The sequence below is a fragment of the Rhamphochromis sp. 'chilingali' genome, assembly GCF_963969265.1.
Source record: "Rhamphochromis sp. 'chilingali' genome assembly, chromosome: 21".
Classification (NCBI taxonomy): Eukaryota; Metazoa; Chordata; class Actinopteri; order Cichliformes; family Cichlidae; genus Rhamphochromis; species Rhamphochromis sp. 'chilingali'.
Window position 1 is genome coordinate 20,246,785 of NC_137949.1, and position 20,046 is coordinate 20,266,830.

At 42.5% G+C, this 20,046-nt stretch overlaps 1 protein-coding gene across 1 annotated transcript in view; it reads right to left on the minus strand.

Annotated features, from left to right (window-relative positions):
- Positions 1-20,046, minus strand: part of syne1b (spectrin repeat containing, nuclear envelope 1b) — a 73,779-nt gene that overhangs the window by 29,111 nt on the left and 24,622 nt on the right. Inside the window, exons 33-77 of the mRNA XM_080871846.1 lie at positions 19,736-19,886; positions 18,606-18,833; positions 18,405-18,503; positions 18,103-18,290; positions 17,801-17,924; positions 17,541-17,707; positions 17,293-17,446; positions 15,769-16,394; positions 15,487-15,666; positions 15,190-15,340; positions 14,906-15,064; positions 14,457-14,639; positions 14,241-14,342; positions 13,932-14,135; positions 13,593-13,800; positions 13,326-13,438; positions 12,742-12,947; positions 12,510-12,659; positions 12,104-12,395; positions 11,814-11,986; positions 11,421-11,730; positions 11,098-11,262; positions 10,074-10,430; positions 9,855-9,991; positions 9,470-9,647; positions 9,202-9,384; positions 8,945-9,088; positions 8,296-8,451; positions 7,803-7,967; positions 7,533-7,705; positions 7,186-7,339; positions 6,912-7,055; positions 6,541-6,705; positions 6,117-6,434; positions 5,705-5,860; positions 5,356-5,526; positions 4,861-5,187; positions 4,590-4,742; positions 4,207-4,374; positions 3,905-4,081; positions 3,636-3,782; positions 3,431-3,556; positions 2,943-3,119; positions 2,400-2,665; positions 4-2,164 (exon numbers count right to left, since the gene is read on the minus strand). Coding sequence (XP_080727972.1) covers positions 4-2,164; positions 2,400-2,665; positions 2,943-3,119; positions 3,431-3,556; positions 3,636-3,782; positions 3,905-4,081; positions 4,207-4,374; positions 4,590-4,742; positions 4,861-5,187; positions 5,356-5,526; positions 5,705-5,860; positions 6,117-6,434; positions 6,541-6,705; positions 6,912-7,055; positions 7,186-7,339; positions 7,533-7,705; positions 7,803-7,967; positions 8,296-8,451; positions 8,945-9,088; positions 9,202-9,384; positions 9,470-9,647; positions 9,855-9,991; positions 10,074-10,430; positions 11,098-11,262; positions 11,421-11,730; positions 11,814-11,986; positions 12,104-12,395; positions 12,510-12,659; positions 12,742-12,947; positions 13,326-13,438; positions 13,593-13,800; positions 13,932-14,135; positions 14,241-14,342; positions 14,457-14,639; positions 14,906-15,064; positions 15,190-15,340; positions 15,487-15,666; positions 15,769-16,394; positions 17,293-17,446; positions 17,541-17,707; positions 17,801-17,924; positions 18,103-18,290; positions 18,405-18,503; positions 18,606-18,833; positions 19,736-19,886 — 10,636 coding nt within the window. The remainder of the gene's footprint in view (positions 1-3; positions 2,165-2,399; positions 2,666-2,942; positions 3,120-3,430; positions 3,557-3,635; positions 3,783-3,904; positions 4,082-4,206; positions 4,375-4,589; positions 4,743-4,860; positions 5,188-5,355; positions 5,527-5,704; positions 5,861-6,116; positions 6,435-6,540; positions 6,706-6,911; positions 7,056-7,185; positions 7,340-7,532; positions 7,706-7,802; positions 7,968-8,295; positions 8,452-8,944; positions 9,089-9,201; positions 9,385-9,469; positions 9,648-9,854; positions 9,992-10,073; positions 10,431-11,097; positions 11,263-11,420; positions 11,731-11,813; positions 11,987-12,103; positions 12,396-12,509; positions 12,660-12,741; positions 12,948-13,325; positions 13,439-13,592; positions 13,801-13,931; positions 14,136-14,240; positions 14,343-14,456; positions 14,640-14,905; positions 15,065-15,189; positions 15,341-15,486; positions 15,667-15,768; positions 16,395-17,292; positions 17,447-17,540; positions 17,708-17,800; positions 17,925-18,102; positions 18,291-18,404; positions 18,504-18,605; positions 18,834-19,735; positions 19,887-20,046) is intronic.

Sequence of the window (20,046 nt, forward strand, 5' to 3'; positions counted from 1 at the left end):
CACCTGTTTGGCAGTCAGTGCCTTCTGAACATCTGCCTGTAGCTTTGCCATTTCTTCAAGACTTGTATCTACGTGGGCTGGGACAAGCTCATTGGCACTGATAAACTCCTGCTTTTCCCTGCTGCTGAGAGCAGCCACAATTCTCAGCCTGGACTGCACTTCTTCTTGCATGATTTGCTGCTTCCTGATCTCCTCCTGGACCTTCTCCACCCTGACATCCACAATCACAGCACAGTCAAGATCATCCCTGACTAGCTGCAGCCAGTCCAGGGTCCTTTTCATCTCCGTCTCAAAGTCTTTGCTTTGGATAAACCTGTTCTCACATTCTTCGATCAGCTCCCCTACTGCAGCTTGTAAGGATTGCAGCTCCTCTTGCCAGAGCACCACTTGCTCTTTCGAGGCATCATGGGCTGCTTGGTCCACACGAGGAGCAAGAGTGTCCATCTGCTCCATGAGTCTTGACAAATGAGAGTTGGCGCTCTGGAGACTCCCTGCCAGAGCATGGTAGTTCTTTAGCCTCTCCTCAGCAGACTGCGTTTCTGCATTCACTTTAACCAGCTGCTCTTTTGTGGCCTTTAACTCAGAGTCAACCTGCATAGCCATCGCCTTGTGGTCCTCAAACGACTCCAAGGTTTCGTCCAGATGCTCCACTTTCTGTTCCACCAACCTCTTCAGTCCATTGTACAGGCTCACGAGCTGGGTCATTTCCTCCGGGCGCCACGGCTGGCCAGTGCTACGAAATCCCTCTTTCTTCTGGTTCAGTTCACTCACTGCTAGACCCAGGTTGCTCAGATCTTTCTGAATTGCTTTGTAATCACTCTGCAGGCTGACAACTTCTTCTGTTTGCAAGCCTACCGGCTGAGTCCCCAGATTATTATACTGTTCCTCAAGTTCTTTCAGTGCTTTGTGAGTGATATCTATGAAAGACTTGTACTCGTTCCTTGTAATAATGGCCTGCTGGATTTTCTCCTGTTTCTCTTTGGCTAGTGCTAATATGCTGTTATACTGCTGAGGAAGGGTGTTAAGTTTTTCATCTAAATAGCAGTGGTCAACTTCATTCAGAGTCGGCAATATTTCCTGGCCAGCTCTTTGGACAATTAGGAGGAGGTTCTCATACTCAATTGCCTGCTCAACTATTTGTTGATACTTCAGCAACTGTGCTTCCAGTTCAGCATCTCCAACCATCAAGTTTATTTCAGGAAAGGTGACTATATCAGCTTGCTTCAACCACTGGCATATTTTCTCTAAATCAGCCTTGAAATACTTCCTAGAGATAAGCACTTTTTCAAGTTCTTGAAGTTTCTGGCCACATCTATGAAGGGTTTTGTCAAAGATACTTTGCAGCTCCTGCAGCTTTGTGAGAATCTCATTCCTTTCTTCCTCACTCGCATCCCTCATCAGGTCTCTCCCCTGAGACCAGAGGGATGTCAGCTCGCTCTGATAGGCCTTCAGACTGCTCTGGATGTTGCGACAGGTTCTGACCTGCTTGGCTAGGTCATCAGGTAACAAAGCAATGTACTCTTCTGCCTGAGCCTTCTTCTCATTCTGTTGGACCCAGGAGATGGACTGACTTACAGCCATCAGGAACTGTGTCCTCTCAGTAAAAGCTTTGCTGAGGTGTTTTCTGCGCTGCGTCACCTTCACACTCAAAGATTCTACCTCAGATTGTGTGTCGGAAATCAGCTGCTGCAGATGCTGTCGTTCACTGAGGCCCAGCCGCGCTAACACCCTGTCAGCGTCGGCCATGGCCTGAGCCAGGAGGAGCTGCTTCACCTCCAACTCACTGCAGATGCTCAGGTGATCAAAGAGAAAGCTCTGAGCTAGCTCAGGAGGAGGACTCATTTTCATGGCCTCAGACAGGGCAGGCTGCTGCTCTTCAGCCCAATCTCGAGCCTCTTTCAGACGGGCCTCCACTTGATGCATATCCTCTAGGGTCACGACTGAGTCTTGGATTTTTCTTTCAATTAGGTTTTGCATCTGAGACCACCGCTGCTCAAAGTGGCTGATCTGCTCTTTAACCAGCTCTTTGTCATCCAAGTTCAAATGCTGGATGACTTTCTGTTTCTGATCCTTGAGGTCCTCAAGAGTGCCTTTTTGCTCTTCAAGAGTTATTGCAAGCTTCCTCAAGGCCTCCAAATGCTGAGATGAACTTTCGGCATCCGTTCTGTGAACACACACACAAAAAAACATTTCCTTAAATTTGTGGACACATAAAGATTACATTTTCTTGATTACGGAGCTGAAATTCAACTCTAGGAAAAAAACTCTATTTTTGATGAACAATTATTCTCGACAGTTTCTGCCCAGAAGACAATATTTACCTCCCAAGTTAAATGTAAATTTAATTTTCAAAAGCTGTGTTATTCCTGAATTGAAGTATAGTTCATATAAAAACACACCTGGCCAAATTGTCCCACTCTTTGGACACCTGTTCAAACAGCACCTCCACTGCAGCGATACACTCATGGTATTCTTTAGACCTCTGCAGATCTTCCTCTCTCTGGCTCTGGAGCTTGTTGGCCTGGTGACAGAGCTCGAGCCAGGAATGGCTCAGACGGTCAAGCTCTGCATGCTCTGGAGACTCTTGGGCGCCTGTTAATCTGCTCACGGTTTCAGTCATCTTGGTCAGGATACTCTGTTTAGACTGAAGTTGCTGGCTGCATTCCTGAGTGAGTATAGGGAATGGTCACCGGAAATACTTCCAAATACCAAGCAGATCTCACTTTAATCCCATCAAAACCCAGGCCACAAATGTTGCAATCACAAGGGAACAGATCAAGATTCACTGTGCTGTATGGTTAAAAAGCAAGTGAAAACATACAGTAAAACCTAATTTAGAAATATAAGTACAGAAGCAAGGGATACTTGATAGTTATTATTGAAAAAGAGTAAACCTATCTGTGCATTAATGAAGGACTGATGATTATGATAGTGTATCCTACCTTGGCTTGTGACAGCATGTTTTGTGCTATCTTGGTCTCCAGCTCTGCTGGCCTTCTGGAGAGGCTGAGAAGCTGCTGCTCCATGTCCTGGAACAGGCTGGTTAGGTCTTGCTTCTGTTCCTTGATCTCTCTCCAGCCTTCTGAAAGCTCTTGAGCACTGGACATCCGTTCCTCTATCTGCACAAACACATGGTAAATCTTTCTATGGTCAGTACAATACTTGCAAGATGATTCATTTTAAAGTGTATATGTGTCTGCACTAGCACACTGCATGCCTTATTAAAGCATATACTGAGTAATTGCTTAATTAACAGCCAAGTTGCTTTAGTATGCTACAATATTTTGCACTTGGTCTGAAGTTCTTCAACATACCAAAAAAATTGGTCGAGCTTATTGCAAAATAGAGTGACTATTACCTATATTATGATTATATATCCACACTTTATATCCACTTTTATGTTGCAACAGGAGGTAAAAAAGATACCGACCGTGAGTTTGACTTGCTGGACCTCCGCAGCTGTCACTCTTACGGCATCATCGGACAGGTCACACACAGAGCAAACCAGGTCTAGGTAAGTGCTGGCCTGCTCCTGAAGTGCTCTGTAGTGCTTCACCTGTGTTTGCAAAAGTAATAATCAAAATAAGTTATAGAAAAATAACTGAAAGACTGAAAAACTGTGCAGTGCTAAATACCTGCTTCAGTGCTTCCTGCAGACCAGATGGTCCCTGATCATTGAGCTGAAGCTCCTCTTGTACAGTAGAGAGCCACGTTTGACACTGCTGCAATGTGTCCTGGTGATTAACATGTTTCTGCAGTTCCCGATCCAGACTCTGGTAGACCTGTGGAATATGTTTTGCATTACATACTTTATCCTTCAGTTTTGATTTGCTTTCCTTTTTTTTTTTTTTAAACAAAACACTCGAGAAACAAAAGAGTATGGTCTTCGTCTTCAATTACTCACACGTTGGGCAGTACTGCAGATTGCAGAGTAGCTATCACTGGTTCCCTGTATGTGAGCCTGGACCTGCTGACTGATCTTGGTTTGAACTTGGTCTGTACAACTGGCAACAAGACCTTCTCCCTTCTGCTTCAAGCTGGCAAGACGCTCCTCAAAACTGGCTATTTCCTCCATTATAGCCTAAAAATGATGACACAAGAGCAAAGCTGTTGAATTAAGGAAAAGCAGAGCTAACTTTGGACTACTACTTTAAACTGTAACATCAATGCTTTGAAACTTTGAACAAGAAATACGAAGTTGATTACTTTGTGTCTGGCAAGCTGTTGAGTGGCCATCTCCATACTGCTGGTCTGCATGGAGTCTGAGGTCACCAGCCTACTGGACATCTGCAGAAGCCACTTCTCAGCTTCCTGCAGCTCACTGTTGTAATCCTCATGTTCTTTCACCCACTCCACAAGGTTCTGGACCTGAGCCTGAAACACAAAAAAACCCATTTCTGTGTATTTTTTTTAAATTACGCCTGAAAAAGTATAGGCTTTGGACCAAAGTTTGACTTTTTTAATGTTTGCTCATATATTATAATAAAAATAGCACAAGCAATGATTAAAATGTAGGATATTGGACCTATTTCACACCCTTCATTCCAAGTTATATTAGTTATATCTAAGTAGGAAACAGTTAAAAATACCTTAGCAGCCAGGCACAGATCCTGATAATCAGCCTGCAACCTTCTCATGTTTTCGCTGATAGTTGGATCGTTTACTGTATCAAGCAGCGCCTCTCCTTTCTCAGTGACAGATTTCACTGCTGACTCATGAGACTGGACTGTCTGCTGGATGGTCTGTGTGCATAACAAGGAAGAAACATATTGCATGTAAATCAAGCAGTTGTCTCTTTCTCTTTCAAGTTCATTCTCTCACTGGTGCAAAGCTAAAAAGGATTTAGCGGTATGAAGTTACCTTGTACTTTGCCAGCTGAGCCTTCTTCTGGTAAAGTTCAGCTTTAGGCTCTACATTTGATGCTAAAAGGTTCTTGGTCTCCATCACCCACTGGGCCTGGGCCTTGTACTTATCCATAAAGTCTTTGGAGAGGGAGATGCACTTCTCAAGGGAGCTATGCTCTGTGCGCAGAGCTGCCATAAGTTCCTCAAGCTGGAAGAGTCGTGTGCCCACCTCCTCTTTGAGCTGCTCAGCTTCAGGCTCTTCCAAGAATGCCATTGCTCGCTCTGTCTTCTCCCTCATTGCCTTTAAGTAAATGTGACCCTGCTCCATGTCAGCCTGAAGAGCCTGAAATGACATGGGCTAGCATGAGTGATCGATGTCTCTATTGTGACATAATACTTCCAGCGTAAACAGGCTTTAGAAAAAAACAAATTCATTTCTGTATTAGGTCTAATCCTGTGAACGTCTTTATAGATAGTATAAGCAGAAGAGATGCTATTTAATAAACTATACCTCTAGTTTCTTCATCTTTCTCTCCATGGCAAAGCGGTCCACTATATCAACACTTATAGCCACAGTGCTGAAGTTATTCTGAGCTGTGCTGAGCCAGTCTGAGAAGGTCGTGAAAACACACTGTGCCTCTTCGATGCAAGACACCTCTTCCTGGAGCTGTTTGATAGTCTCCTGCAAAGTAAAAAAAGAAGTAAACATAACAAAGAAAAAGTTAAAGAGGAGGCAAAAGCTTAGGGTAACTTAAAATAATCAAATCTTATGATTATCAGTCTAAATATAAATTCACAATGTCAATAAAGGCATAGTAATATTTGCAGTTCCAGTGACGTTGTGTTCAAAATCACGTTACCAGTAAATGCAGAAGCAGGGCGTGGTAGCGGGCTGTGATCTGGGTGGCTCTGGTACTGATCCTGCTGCTAATATGTGTCTCATCAAGAACCTGCTGAGCCAAAAGACTCAGGCCCTCCATTTCTTCTTGATAAACCAGCACTTCCTCCTGCCAGCTCTAATTAAAGAAGCATGCTATTAATGTCAGGACCAGACTTGGATAATTCGATTTTATTATATTCATTACTTGACTGCAGAGCAAATTAATTTCTTCAACATTCAGCCATGAAAACTAGAAAACCTAAATGACCTGATAGAGGAGACAATGAGTGACACAATAATATGAGCAACTAATTATTTACAAATAACACTGCAGATCTGTACAACTCAGAAAAGATTGTCACAAGTCTACCTTTTGTGTATACTACACTAACCTTTATGAGCTGAAGCTGAGCATCTTTAGTGGCACGGTCAGATCGCCGATGACTACGCAGTTGTGCTTTGGTCTCCATGCCCTTTAGCCAGCTGTCAAGACGCTGGAACTTCTGCTCCATCTGCCGAAGTTTGGCTAGAGCACTGTTGAGCTGGGCTCGGGTGTCTGATAGCCGGGCCTGGTAAAGCCGCCACTCTTGCTGAAGGGTCTCTAGAGCTCTGTCTTCTAGCTGAGGCAAGCCCCAGGGAATGACCAGCTCTCGACTCACCAGTAGAGTGTTTAGTAAAGCCTGGCCCTCTGTGCAGTGAAGCTGTAGTTCCTGTAATTGTATAAACGCTTGCTTTCACATAATATACTCCATGCTAGTGTTTTCTAACCATTCAATCCTTATTGAGTGATAATTTCCACAGCAATAATTGCTGGACCTGTAGCTTTTGGAGAGTCTCTTCCAGCATATCAACATCACCCTCCAGCTGGGTGTAGCAGCCAAGCTTCTCTTGTTCCTGTTCTAGCCACTCTTCAAATGCATGAAGGCCCCGTTGATACTCTTGGTGGGCTTTCACCAGCTCCTCAGCTTTGCCAACAGCCCTCTGAAGAAGTGGAGAGCGATAAAAATTCAGCGTGAGCTATTATTTTTCTTAAATTAACCCACAGATGAGTCTCACTTGTAGTTTTTTATTAAAAAAAGCATTCTTTTGCAGACATCTTTAGGTTGATTTTTTTGTATCAAGCTGTAACACTGAAACTGAAATTCTGCATACGATTCTAGCACTGGTCAAATGTGTTGAGTTATTACCATTGCATTGTCTTTGACAGTGTTATAGCGCTCCTGCAGATCTTGGAGTTCCAGCTGAGTGACATAGTTCTCAGTGATGCTGGCACTCTTTGCTGTTATGGTGTCCAGTAGGGTGTTATGGGTGAGCACTTCCTCATACAGTAACTGAAACCCCAAAATTAACAATCCACTGAAAAAATATGCTTGTAAGACTATTAGAGCATAAGGTTAACACAATAAATTGTATATTTAGCACACAGTATGTAGTAGTTGTAATAGTAGAAGATTTCAGTGCCTTAGCTTTGCTCAGATTTGCAGTTTTATCTCTCATCTCTGGGCATTGTTTATCAGCAGGATCGAGACTCTCCTCAACATGCTCAATCCAAGCAACAAACTGGCGTACATCTTCCTGGTAACTGGTCCACTGAGACAGGGAGCCCTCCAATTGACTATCAAATTTAAAGATTAATATACCGTGAGACAGTGTTTGATGCAACAGCGGTAATACGACATGAAAAAACTGAAAATACAGATGCAGCCTCAAAGTAAATCATTTACACTCTCCATGGAAATACATTTACTAAAGAATGCACTATAAAGCAACCAAACAGTACTTGCTGTTACTTTTGGTAATGCACAAACCTTTTGCATTGAATAGAAGCAGAGAGCAGAGCATCCCAAGAATCTTTTAGCTCCTGTATTTGTTTTTGAACCGCAGGCACTCCCTCAGCTGAGGTGTTCCTCTGAACTGATTCTCCTCTTGTGATCAGCATCTTCAGCTGAATTTCCTTCTCCTGACGTGCAGTTAGCAAAGCCTGGTGCAAAATCCACCCATGTGCATTTATTAAGATCCTATACTGGTATTAAACATGGTATGTTTTACTTTTGAAAAACAATAGTGACTTGGTATACCTCCAGCTTGATCATCCTGCTGTCAAGAACATTTTTGTCAGCTGTGGGAGCACAGTAAGTCTGCAACATATGGCTGGTGTCAACCACCCAGTTCTGCAGCTCTTTTAAACCTTGGGAGAAAAGCTGGTGCTCAGTGACTATCCGATCAATTCGTGATGCCTTCTCCTGCAGAACCATAAGGCAGACACAACCAGCAAGTTACCAGACAGATGGAATCCACAGCCGCTTCACACTTTCAAACTTCAAAGTGCACATGCAGATTTAGATATCTTGCAAAGATACATTTAAATTAGTTTGTATAACCTCATTTAAAAGAGCTGCAATAACAAAACAAAGGAATCAGTGTTTAGTTAGGTAAGTTAGTACCATCACAGTTATGATCTGTAAAACATTATTAAGTCAGAGCTCTGTCCAGTCTAGTTCCTCTGTCTTCTCTCCACGCCTACCCCAGAAATACCCCAGTGCTCAAGCAGTTTGGTAAGCATTACTTTACCTTTGTCAGGTTGGTTAAAGCTAGGTACTGAGCAGAGAGCTGTGACACACGGTGCACAAAACCCTTGCCGGCAGCATGTTCGTCCCACAACAGCTTGGCCTTCTCTTTCAGCCTGCTCAGCTGAACCTCTTGAGAGGCTAACTCCTCAAGCACAGACTGGAAAAGCACAAGCAGGTTATCAAAGACACATGCAAGCTGGCGCACAGATATATAAGACAGTTAAATTCAGACAAACAACAAGGAGTTAGAGATGGGAACATGACAAAAAGGAAAGCGAAAGAGATATCGTGCCAGCGCTAGTCTCAATAAAGCTCTTGGTCATGACATGCAGTCGAGCCCTCAGAAAATAGTCAGTGGACAAGTTTAAATAATGAAAAATGTTATAAAAGGTCTTTTCATAGGTTAAATATATTAACTCATATTAAGGACACTGTTAAAAAGACATATGAGTAGCAAAGGAGCAGAAAGTATTTGCAGTTAGCATAAGCTCTTGGCAGTGCATCTAAAGTGAAGAGCAGCAATGCTTTAACTCTGTAACTTAGCTGGAATGGAGAGCTTCTGTCAATGGAAGTTAGGTTCACACTTAAACTGAGTGGCATAATTGGCCTTTATGTGTGTTCCAAGTCTGGTTGATTTTGAACATTAGTACCTGTAGCTTGTGAAGCTCCAACTTCTTGGCTGTGAGATCATGAAGTCTTGTGCTGCTCTCCTGTACAGCCAGCTCTGTGGCGTTTAGGAAGTCCTGAACAGGTTCTGCACTCGCCTCAAAGTCCTTCATCTGTGACACAAGATTCTGAAACACACAGGTAGACTGATGCATCACTTGGCATAAATCTGATTTCTACACTGATGGTTTTAGGGAATAAGATGCCCCCAGTTACTGACAAGGGGTGTTTGAATGCTCACTTGCAGACATGTCTCTCTGTTGTGCAGACTGGACATCATGTTTTTCCAGTCCTCTCTGGCAGTGTTCATTTTAGCCCGAACTGCATCAACTTTATCTTTAGCTGTGACACTAGAGACAAGCTCACCGTTCACAACCACAGCATTCAGCTTTGACTGACCTTGCTCCCTATCACTTAGAAACTCCTGTTAAGGAAAAAAGGAGATGAGAAGATCAATTATTAGGCTGAAATATTTGATATAGATGCTAGGTCTTTAGTTAGTTCTATACCTGAATTTTCTGAAAGCTAGACGAGGCCTCACTGAGATTTTGAGGTGCATCAAAGCACTTCGCCGTGTTGATCTTAGCATTAACCAACCACTGTTGGAACTCTCTGAAGGCGGAACGGAAACCTTGTTCCAGCAGCTTCTCTTTGCCCTGGCACTCCCTGGAGGCTTGGAGACTCAGACTAGAAACAAATCATGACGAATTTAAGAATTTCTTTCTGTTAATGTCATTATTTCCAGTCAAATCTGAAATTGTTGATTGTATTTTCTTATTTTTTGTTATAACTTTCTTGATCAATCATTTTTAAATACATGAAAAAATGTATCACACAGTATAGTGTATAAAATAATGGTCTACATTGGAATAAAACATCATTACTTTTACTTACCTATTGTATTCCTTGATGAGAGCAGACACTCTCTCCGACTGTGTTCCCATTTCTCTGGAGAATCGGCACAGATCGTTTAGTTTAGTCTTCAGACTATCAGACATGGGCTCAGCTTTGACAAGTTCCTCCAAAGTGTCCTAAATGGAAAACAAATATGAAGTTATGGACCGTCAATTAATATTAACTTATCATTGGAACCAAACTAAAGCCAAGACTTGCCTTTGCTATCTGCCAGCCCTTAACAGCTTCTTCTCCATCATTTTTTCTCTCTGCTTGGGTCAGCCTTAGTCGCCAGTCCTGCAGCTGTCGGTTGAAGTCCTGCAGGTCCTGCTCCAACTGTGCTGACAGGCTGTTGAACTCTTGTTCAGAGCTTGCTATCTGTGAGAGTGTGGTCTCTAGACTTGCACGTGTCTGTAGTGCTGCCCGCTCCCACTGTTCCCATGATGACAACAGGGCTGCTTCCTCTCGCTCTATAGTCTCATATCCCCCCGATCCGGTGTAGTCTCTTGCCACTGCTCCGCATCTTTGAACCCGGTTCAGCCTCTCTCTGCCTCGCTGCTTAGAGTCAAGCAACTCCTGGAAAGATCCAAAGGAATGGCAAACAAATTAAATGCAAATTTCTACTAATTAAATCTGTAAACAGCAGCAAACTGTGCCCCCGCTGGATATAACGAGAAGATATCTGTCAACTGAGAAACCTGTAAACTCAGTAGTTAATGTAGCCCGCTTTTAATATTTGTTTTCGGGATAAATCCATGCGCTCAGTGAACCAGTTGTTTGCTCAGTCACACTCATGGTCTGACAAATTAAACAGTGTATTAATTCCTTCCATCTGATTCTAATTTTAAATATTTTTTTTCTGCCTGTAGGACCTTTTTATCAGGTTGACAATCCCACTCCATATTTTAGACACTTTTATAAATAAATATAAAATAACAATTTCTTAGGTTTTAAATGGCACAGCTGACTGGGTAACTTAATTATACTGAGCTCTTGACTGTGGCCAAAATCATAAAATTATTGCTACCTCTGGCACAAAAAACTGGGATTCATGTCCAGCCCTTATTTGATGCTAAGAAGCATGGAGGAAGAACATCTTGATTCCTTATGGTTGTCTCCCTAGTGCTTACTTGGGGAAGTTTTCAGGCTGGAATATGAGACGTGCATCACAGTGGAAAAACTAAATAACCTCAAATACTTTTTGCCTTGAATATAAGCAATTATGGTTATTAAGCTTCCTCACCTGCACTTTGGAGAGCTTTCTTTTAATGCAAACTGAGTCTCCTGACAGGTCAGACCAGCGCTGGAGTTCCTCTTTTGCTGAAATTAGCCAGTCGTTGAAGTCTCTCACAGCATCAAGATATTGCTCATGCTCAGACACGATGTTTTGCATGGACTGTACTTTACCCTTTGGGGGAAAAAAGACAATGAAAACACTGTCAGTTATGAATGAGTCAGCTTCCTGGATCCAGACTCTGTTTAGCTGTCCCGTTTTCCTGTACTGATGATCAACGATTCAGTAATTATTTGTAAGCACCATTTAGCCTATGCCTGAAGTTAAATCACCTTGACAACAGCCGAGATATCAGCAAAGTGTGCATTGAGCTCTGCCCTTGACTCTGGTCCAAAAATCTGATCACCAGTTTTTTCATGCAACTCCACCGCTTTGTCTGTTAGGCGTGACAGGACTGCTGCATGAGTGTCCACATCAGCCTGGATGGCTCTGAGGCGCTCAAGTAAAGCCGACTTCTCTTTGAGGCCTGGCTGCTGAGGCAGAGTCATCCCCACCTCTTGCTCCACTGACTCCATCCACTGCTGCAGCTGGCTTTTATTTTCCTGATAGCTGGTCCACTGAGCCACTGTCCACTCCAGACGACTATAGAAAAATGACAAAATTTCATCACGTAATGTAGATAATGTAACTTTTATCAGATGCCGTGTAGAGGACATGTTTCCTACCTGTGACAACTCATAGATGTCATTAACATATTAGCCCAGGCATCCTTCAGGCTCTGGAGCTGCAGACAAATAGCTTCTTGCCCTTCCATTCTGTTGTGCTTTAGAACCTGTTCACCTTTTCCTACTGTCATGTTGAGCTTCACCTCACCTTCACCCTTCATTAGCAGGATATCCTGAACATATGAGAAAACAGTAAGGAAGATCTATGAGATCGCTTATGCACTTCAAAATGTGTCCAGACAACACTGTGAACCAAATAACTGCATTTCTGGTACACATTATTTACTGACCTGTACAAGGCCTAGTCTTTTTTCCAGAGTCTCTTTATTTCCTACTGTGCTGTTGAGTGAAGCCAGGCGCTCCTGGACACCATTGAGCCAGCTCCAGGTAGCCTGCAGTGTCTCTTCAAAGGCCTGTTGCTCTTGCAAAGTGAGCTGGCAACTGCGTAGCCTCTCTCTCACACGCCTCAGCAAGGCCTGGTGTTGTGATTGAAGCTGAGCAGAAACTCTTGTCTCACTTCCATCACCTCGCCCACCTTCATTAAGTGCCTGCCCCTCTTGACAGAGACGCTCAAATGAATCCCTGCATGTAGGAAGGTAGGATGTTTAATTGCTTTGAATCTTTTGGGCACATTCAGAAACACTGATAATGCACTAAGCAGTCTTTCCTTGGCAAATAAACGTGTATAGTTAGCACCTTTCTTTGAGCACTTCCTGCTGGTATTCCTCCACTTGTTCCAGGACAGCCTTTTCAGGACCACGTTGCTGGGCTTCAAGCAGATCGGTGGTCATTTTCTTTTCCATGTGTTCCAACCACCATCTGAGCTTCTTAAGGCGACCCTCAAATCTACAAGGAAATCAAAATGCCTCGCTTATAAATAGTGGGCTTACAAAGGGCTTTACAGATGCAGTTCAGCAGAGGTGCTCACCCTTTCATAAGAGATGCACTGTCTTCCAGGATCTGTTGGTTCTGTCTGCACTGCTCCACAAAGCTGTCCCAGTCCTGCTGGATGGATGAAAGATGCTGCTGGACCTGCCCAGCGCTGGCTTTGGGAAGATGAAGTAGGAGCTTCTCTCCTTCCTCACAGACCTGAGTCAGACGTACCTCACCCTCCTCCACACGATCCATGGCACCCTGATAGATAATCCACATCACTTTTAGTTTCAAACTCCTTCACATGTGAATCATACCATTACACAAGCAGCATCCAGAGCCAGAGGAAAGACATTATGCTTTTAACCACAGATACTGCACATACAACCCCTTCCTGTGGATGCTACATCATTTAAATGATCAAGTAAAACATCATTGTAACATCCTCTAAAAACACTTCTTTGGCTGTTAGTCAATGCCAAAACTTGTGAATACAAGTGGCAATTTTGTATTTGATCACATCTTGAATCAGTGACACCTACTTATGATTTTTACCTATTCAAAACCTTTAAAGTCTTCACTATTACTATATATTGAAAGATTAAAGATTATTTACTGTAGTGGTAGTAGTCACTGTACCTTCAGTTTCTGCAGTTTGCGTTCCACAATTTGAGTGTCTCCTGATCGGTCAGAGCATTCTTTCACTATCTCCCTCTGCTCTGAAAGCCAGCGATGAAACTCCTGAACTAGGTCTGAGGAATTGGGGGTAAAGAGAATTAACATCAGGTGTAGACTTAGACAGAATGAAATCTAAACAATTAATAAAATAATAAAAGTTTACACCGAGCATGGATTCCCATTAAAACGCAGTATACCTGTACATTTTTATCCAGCCAGCCTTCTTACCATTGAACTGCTGCTGAAGACCGTTCTGCAGTGAGGCAAGTGTCCTTGCAGAAAGCTGGTTTGCAGACTCATAAGTCTTGATAAGATCAGTGAGAGCTGAACCCAAACCAGCCAGCTCCTCAGATGGATATTTTCTGCACAACGTGTTGAGGCTTTCTCTGGTGGAGTCAATACTCCCTTGCTGATTTTGCAGCTCCTTCTGGAGATCCTAAAAAACATGTTAAAAATGTAGTTTTGATTATCACTGTAACTTCTCAAATTTATAGAAACACATTGCATTCACCATCAATATTTTTTGTAAGGGCTATAATTTTAAATTGCTTATTATTTAGACTGTACCTTCACTCTGCATATGTCCTCAGGATCTGATCCAGTTGGAGAAGAAACTAGAGAATCTTCCATACTTTTTAGCCATGCAGACATCTGTGAGATGTAGTCTTCAAGCTGTTTCCGTTGGGAACTGAAGTCCATTAGATTTCCCTTAGCCTGCTCATGTAGCTTCTGGACAGTGCAGATCTTTTTGCGCAGGTCATTCTCCAACACCTAATACAATCACAGTATTTACTGAAGAAAGACCAGTTCATCTGCAGCGCTTGAGCTAATATTTGTTTGTTCAGACCCACCATAAACCAGAGTTGTATTTAGTACCTGTAGTTTAGCTGGAGTCTCTTGGTTTTGACTGCACTTCTTCAACTCTGCCACTTTACTTTGCAGGGCTTCAAGTCTCTGCTCCTTCTCGCCAAGTTCCACCTGTGGCGTTGTCGAATGAGAAAAGCATGTCACGCACAAGCTCACCTACAACAACCAAACCCAGGTAAAACAAATCCTTGCCAGTTTTCCAAGACATCATATATCTTACTGTACCTTCAACTCTGTAAGCCTTGCTGATATCTTCTGGCTGTTGTTTAGGTTGTTCAGGCTTTCATTTAGCTCAATCACACTTGTGCCAGTCCAGCTCTCAATATCATCATTGATTTTACGCACATCATCCCACAGGCCCAAACACTGGTTTAGTCGATCAATGTTGTCATCTACCCTCTCAGACACCTGGGAAATGGAATACACTTTACCATTGTTGATTAAACTGGGTGGACAGTAAACCTTAATCCACAGTAGATTAAATTTATGCTCTGTTGTACATCTTACACAGAGTATAGCTTGCAAAGCTCTCTGTTAACACATAGACACAACACAGATAGAAGTCCAGTCTTTTTCTCCGATTTAAAAAAAAAAAACCCAAGTAGAGAACTTTATTGTTAACAACAAGGCATAACATTGATGCTTCAGAAATGAACTCTTAAAGTCAGGCTTACATCCAACCACTGGTCAACAAGTGTCTCCATATCCTTTTTCATCATTTGAGAGTCACACTCGGGGACCTTCTTTAGTTCAGTCACCAGCTGTTTTCCTTTGCTGGAAAACTGATCTAGTTCATGCTGCTTGGCAGCCAGATCCACCTTCACTGCTTCATGCTACAAATGAAGTAAAGACAGCAAAGTACTTAAGTAACACAATGTAGTCTTGAACCTCAATATAAGAAAAAGAATAGAAGCATAATTCCTAAAAGCGATATAAAATATATATATTTTGTTCCAACCTTGGTTAGTGACCTCCTAGTTTCCTCGTGGTCCTTCAGAACAGAGCTTATCTCAAGCAAAGGTTCAGCACTCTCAATAGTGCTGCTGAGGGAGGCTTTCAGGATTTGGTATTCTCTCATAAGCTCAGTAAGGACACTGCACTGCTCCTGTCTGTCAAACGGAAATGAGTTCGTTTCATTTTAACTGTAAATTAACTGGAAAATACAGTAAATTGAAGAAAAATGTGTTTAAAGACACTCAAACACACTTAAAAACATGTTAGAATGAAGGAATCCCCATTGCTTTTACTTCTGTACCTCTCTGCAATGAGCCTCTTGGTGTCTTCCCATGTAGTCTCTAGCAAGCTGATTTCCCTCAGTACCTCTCCAGCCAACTCTGCATCCCTCTGAGCCAGCTGGTTGCCTTTGTCCCTCAGCCACTGCTCCTCATGCTGGTGTGACTGGAGCTCATCCTCTAGCTGATTAAAGAACCGAAGTCTGACACACAGGGGGATAATATGTATAGTTATTGACTATGTTCAGTTGTCAATTTCACCACTTCACATTTGAATTACATCAGATATTGCTGGAATACTTTACCGTTGCTGTAAGCCATGCAGGCTGGGCTCTTTAAGGCTCTGACGGTCTGCTTTTTCTTCAATATCTTCCACGGCTTTCAGAAGCTGCTCTTTCCGCTGTCTAAATGAAGTCCACAGAGCCCCCAGGGCTTCTGCTTCACTCTGCTTAGTACCAAGCAAGTTCCTCACTGCATCCAGCTCAACACTAAGTGAATCCGCCAGCATGCGACATGACTTAGGAGAACCCTCATCAGCACCAATGTGAAGATGACTTTTGCATAGACTGCTGTCCAGACTGATGGCTAGAGTCTCGAGCTGACTAATGTCTGGGACAATAGTTGTCAGCTCTTGCTGCAGCTCCTCCACTCTTCCACGGTCCCAGCTCCCAGCACTTTCAACAGTCTGTCTCAGACCCCGCAAAACTCCAGTCACCACACTGTGGGTCTGCAAAAAAGCCTCGAGCCTCTCCAGGCACTCCAACTGGAGCTCGGCTATATTGTGGGCCTCCATGTAGGGCTGCAGACAGCTGTCTGCTCTGCTACGTAGGAGCTGTGCATCACCAGGCTCACAGAACTGACAGAGCTTCTCGGTTTGCTGCTCCAAACTCTCTCTCACACTGGACTGCTTCTGCAGGGCCCCCTGCATCTCCTGTAAGATGCAAGTTTTAGAGAATCAGCTGTTGCTCTGAAAGCTCAATTCCTCTGCCTATTTCCTTTTATCTTGGAGAAAAACATGTTGGTTTTGTCAGTCATAGCCTTTAAAAAAAGGCCATTGAATGTTACATTCAGTTCAATTCATATTTAATTTAAATAGCACCAAATCACAACAACAGTCGCCTCAATGTGCTTTATATTGTATGGTAAAGACCCTACAATAATACAGAGAAAACTGTTTGGCGACAGTGGGAAGGCAAAACTCCCTTTTTAACAGGAAGAAACCTCCAGAAGAACCAGGCTCAAGGAGGGGTGGCCATCTGTTTCGGGGTTGGGGGTTTACATCTAAATTTAGCAAAATTTGGGTATTTTAGAGACTTGAATTCAACTTTTTCCATAATATGTCTGAAGTACATCTAAATAGTAAATTAAGGGAAAAAAAAAATCAGGTTAAATTTGGTTCAAAAGAAAAATTTTAATAGTGTTCAAGATTACACCTTGTATTTTTTTTTAAATATTTGACTGATTTGATTTCCTTTTTTTTTAATATGTATGTGTGGTTGTGACTTTAAGATCAAATAGACATACATTGTCACCCTGCGCTACACAGAAAAGGTATGCATCTTATACTTCAATAAAGACAGATAGCAGCATCAATAGATATTCAGTAAATGGAAAAGTTGGCATGGTGGTAAAATGGTCAGCAGTGTTGCCTCACAGCAAGAACAGCTTGAGTCCTTTTCTTTTGATTAACCAGAGTTAAGAGATAAAGTGATGTATTTTTGTGTCTTAAAGGGTGGCTTAACAATGTTTAGGTAAACCTGTCTTTTCAGCATGTCTTTGCCACGGGTGTATTAGGGATGCAAATGTAAGAAAAACATTTCAGTTCTTACCTTTACTTGTGTTGCAGCAGGTTGCAGTTTGCCGATATTGATTTGAGGAGATGAGTGAAGATTTGAGAGCATGTTCTCACTCCATTGGCAGAATTTAAGCAAGGCCTGGTCAAACTGCTCTACCAGTGAAAGGTGGCTCTGAAGCTCTGAGATTCTGGAGTAGAAAAAGGCTCCATGGTAACTCCACAATTTAGTTAGTGCAAGACAAGCTTTAAAATTTAATTTGCAGTCAGACTATTTCATTGTACCTTCGAGGGAGAACTTCATTTTGGACATGCAATCTCCTCTGCAGGGTTTCAAGCTCATCTTTCAGCTGACTAACTCTCTCTCCCTCTGCAGTGGGATACAATGATGTCCCCAAAGATGCCAGTTCAGCATGAGCCCTCTCAAGGGATTGAACCTCAGAGTGCAAGACCTGCAAGGAAAAAGTATTCATCCATGTTGTTACAATAATATATTATTAATTGAATTCTGTTTCATAGTTAAACTGTGTCTGTATAAATTGTACCTGCAAATCCTGTATCTCGCCGCGGAGCTTGGCTTTATCTGCTGACAGGAACGGACTTTCTGGTTTGGACGCAGATTCACTTCTCTCCAAGCAGGAAACAAAGTTTGAATGCTGCTTCTCATACCTGAAGGACATCAGAAACATTGGAATTGTAAGATTTATTTACAGAGTTGGGTGCACTTTGCTTCAAAGGGAGACACGGCTCTGTTTTGTCTATTGTCCATATCAAATGTAACTATCAGCATTTCTTAATTTTATCCTAAAGCTTTTAAAATTACTATGCTACATACAGTAATCCATACTTTTGCCAAAGGGAGAGCAGGTTTTCCAAAGTGCTCTGTTTGTCCTTTGCTTCCTGTACATGCTGGTCATAGGTGGTGTTTAGCTCTGTCACAGTCCGCTCTGCTTGCTCTTTGTCACTCAGTCGACGGGCGCCAGCCGACAGCGACAGCAAGGTTCCTCTCAGCCGTTCCAGACACTGACAGGCATCCTGGAGAATAATAACACATGGCAGTGACCAACAAAGCCTCAACCTGCACTCTAGTACCATTACTGGTATTTAAAGTTAACTCGCAAAATGAGCAATTGTAGAAAGAAATAATACCATGTGGTTTTGAAGGGCTTTGTAGGTCTCTGATGAGGAGGTGCAGGATTTGATAGGATGCTCCAGGTTTGTATACAGCTCACTAAGAGATGCTTGTACCTGACAGAAAATTAAGACCCGATTAACTCCATTAATTATTATGTCTCTAATCTTTTCTATATACCACTGTTACTGCAGCAGTATCAGTCAGTGAATATATACCTCCTCTAGGCTCATTTTGAACTTCTGCTGGTGAGAAGAGCTTTCCTCCAGCTGTCCATCAAGCTGCTGAACGCTCTCCTTCAGCTCCTCCCAGTACCTGCCGATTTGGGTCAAACGAGCCTTGATGCGAGCCGCCTCCCCCGAAGACACAAACTGAGCCAGAGCTTGGGAGTCTGTCTCCAGCTGAGAAAGAACCTCCGCTCGAGACTGAAGTCCTGCCGCAACAGCCTGAAAAAGCAAGACAATTAAACTGTAATAAAGTCCAAATAAGATCTTTATGACTCAATCAGTGTTCCTCCATCTAAAAAGAGGTCCTGCCCACAATTAAATCACCAGTAGTTACTGTTTTTTTTCAGTAAGGACTAATTAGCAAGGAAGCTCTTTGTTGGGCTAGTAGCTGTTAAACATAGTCAGACAGAATAAGGCATTCATTTTTATAATCCCAAATTAATAATAAATAGACGATGTGTGCCTTTTATTAAAAGTAATAAGTGACTAATTAATGGCGATACATGCTCGAATGTGAGTCATCAGATCACAATCTATTTCTATTGTCTCATCATTCAGATCTGATGTGTGTATCCTCAAATGTAGTAATCTTCTATCTAATGTGTATTTGATGCACATATATGATAGCCAGCATACAGTTTATAAAGATTTCTGACACCATCTTGCCATCACAATTTGGCCCCTTGTTAAAGTTGTTAGGATACTTAACCTCTGCCATTACTAAACTGTTCAAGTGTTGCCCAATATATCCTAACGGCCAATATTTTCTCTGGGGTTTTGTGCCTTAAATGCCATCTTCCAGTTTTTCAGGAAATATAAGTTTCACCCTCAAGGCAAATTTGTCAAAACTGTGACAGCTTGAGGAAGTCAGATACAAACCACAGACTTCATGAGTAGCTCTTTTTCTCATCTTATTAAAGACAGGGGGTTGCTGTGGGTGTCAACGAGAGAGACAGTCTCGATGGGCAAAGCAATATTGCACTGTTGCTTCCAATGGCCTCTTCAGACACCTTATCGATTTTAACTTTAATGTCTTGGCTTTGTGGTTATTGTTTGCTGGCTAATATTACTTGGTTTTATGGTTTTAATGGGTTGGAGCGTTATAATACACACTACTGTACCTTGACTGTGTCGATCTGTTCCTCCAGAGGCAAAGTAGAAGACTTCATTGCATCCAGCTGTTTTTCCTTTTCAGATATCCATAAGGAAAAGGCTTCAAATCCAGCTCCAAACTGATCCCACTGGTCTTTCATTTCTTCCAGATTTTTGACACTGGGGGAGTAAAAATGATAAATTATATAACTTTTAGCTGCAAGCAATGCCTGATATTCATGTTAGGTGTAAGACAGCTAAATTTACTACTGCACATGTCAGTCAGCACATTCTCAAATGCACCAATGTGTGTATGCGTATGTGTGTTTCCGAACAAAAT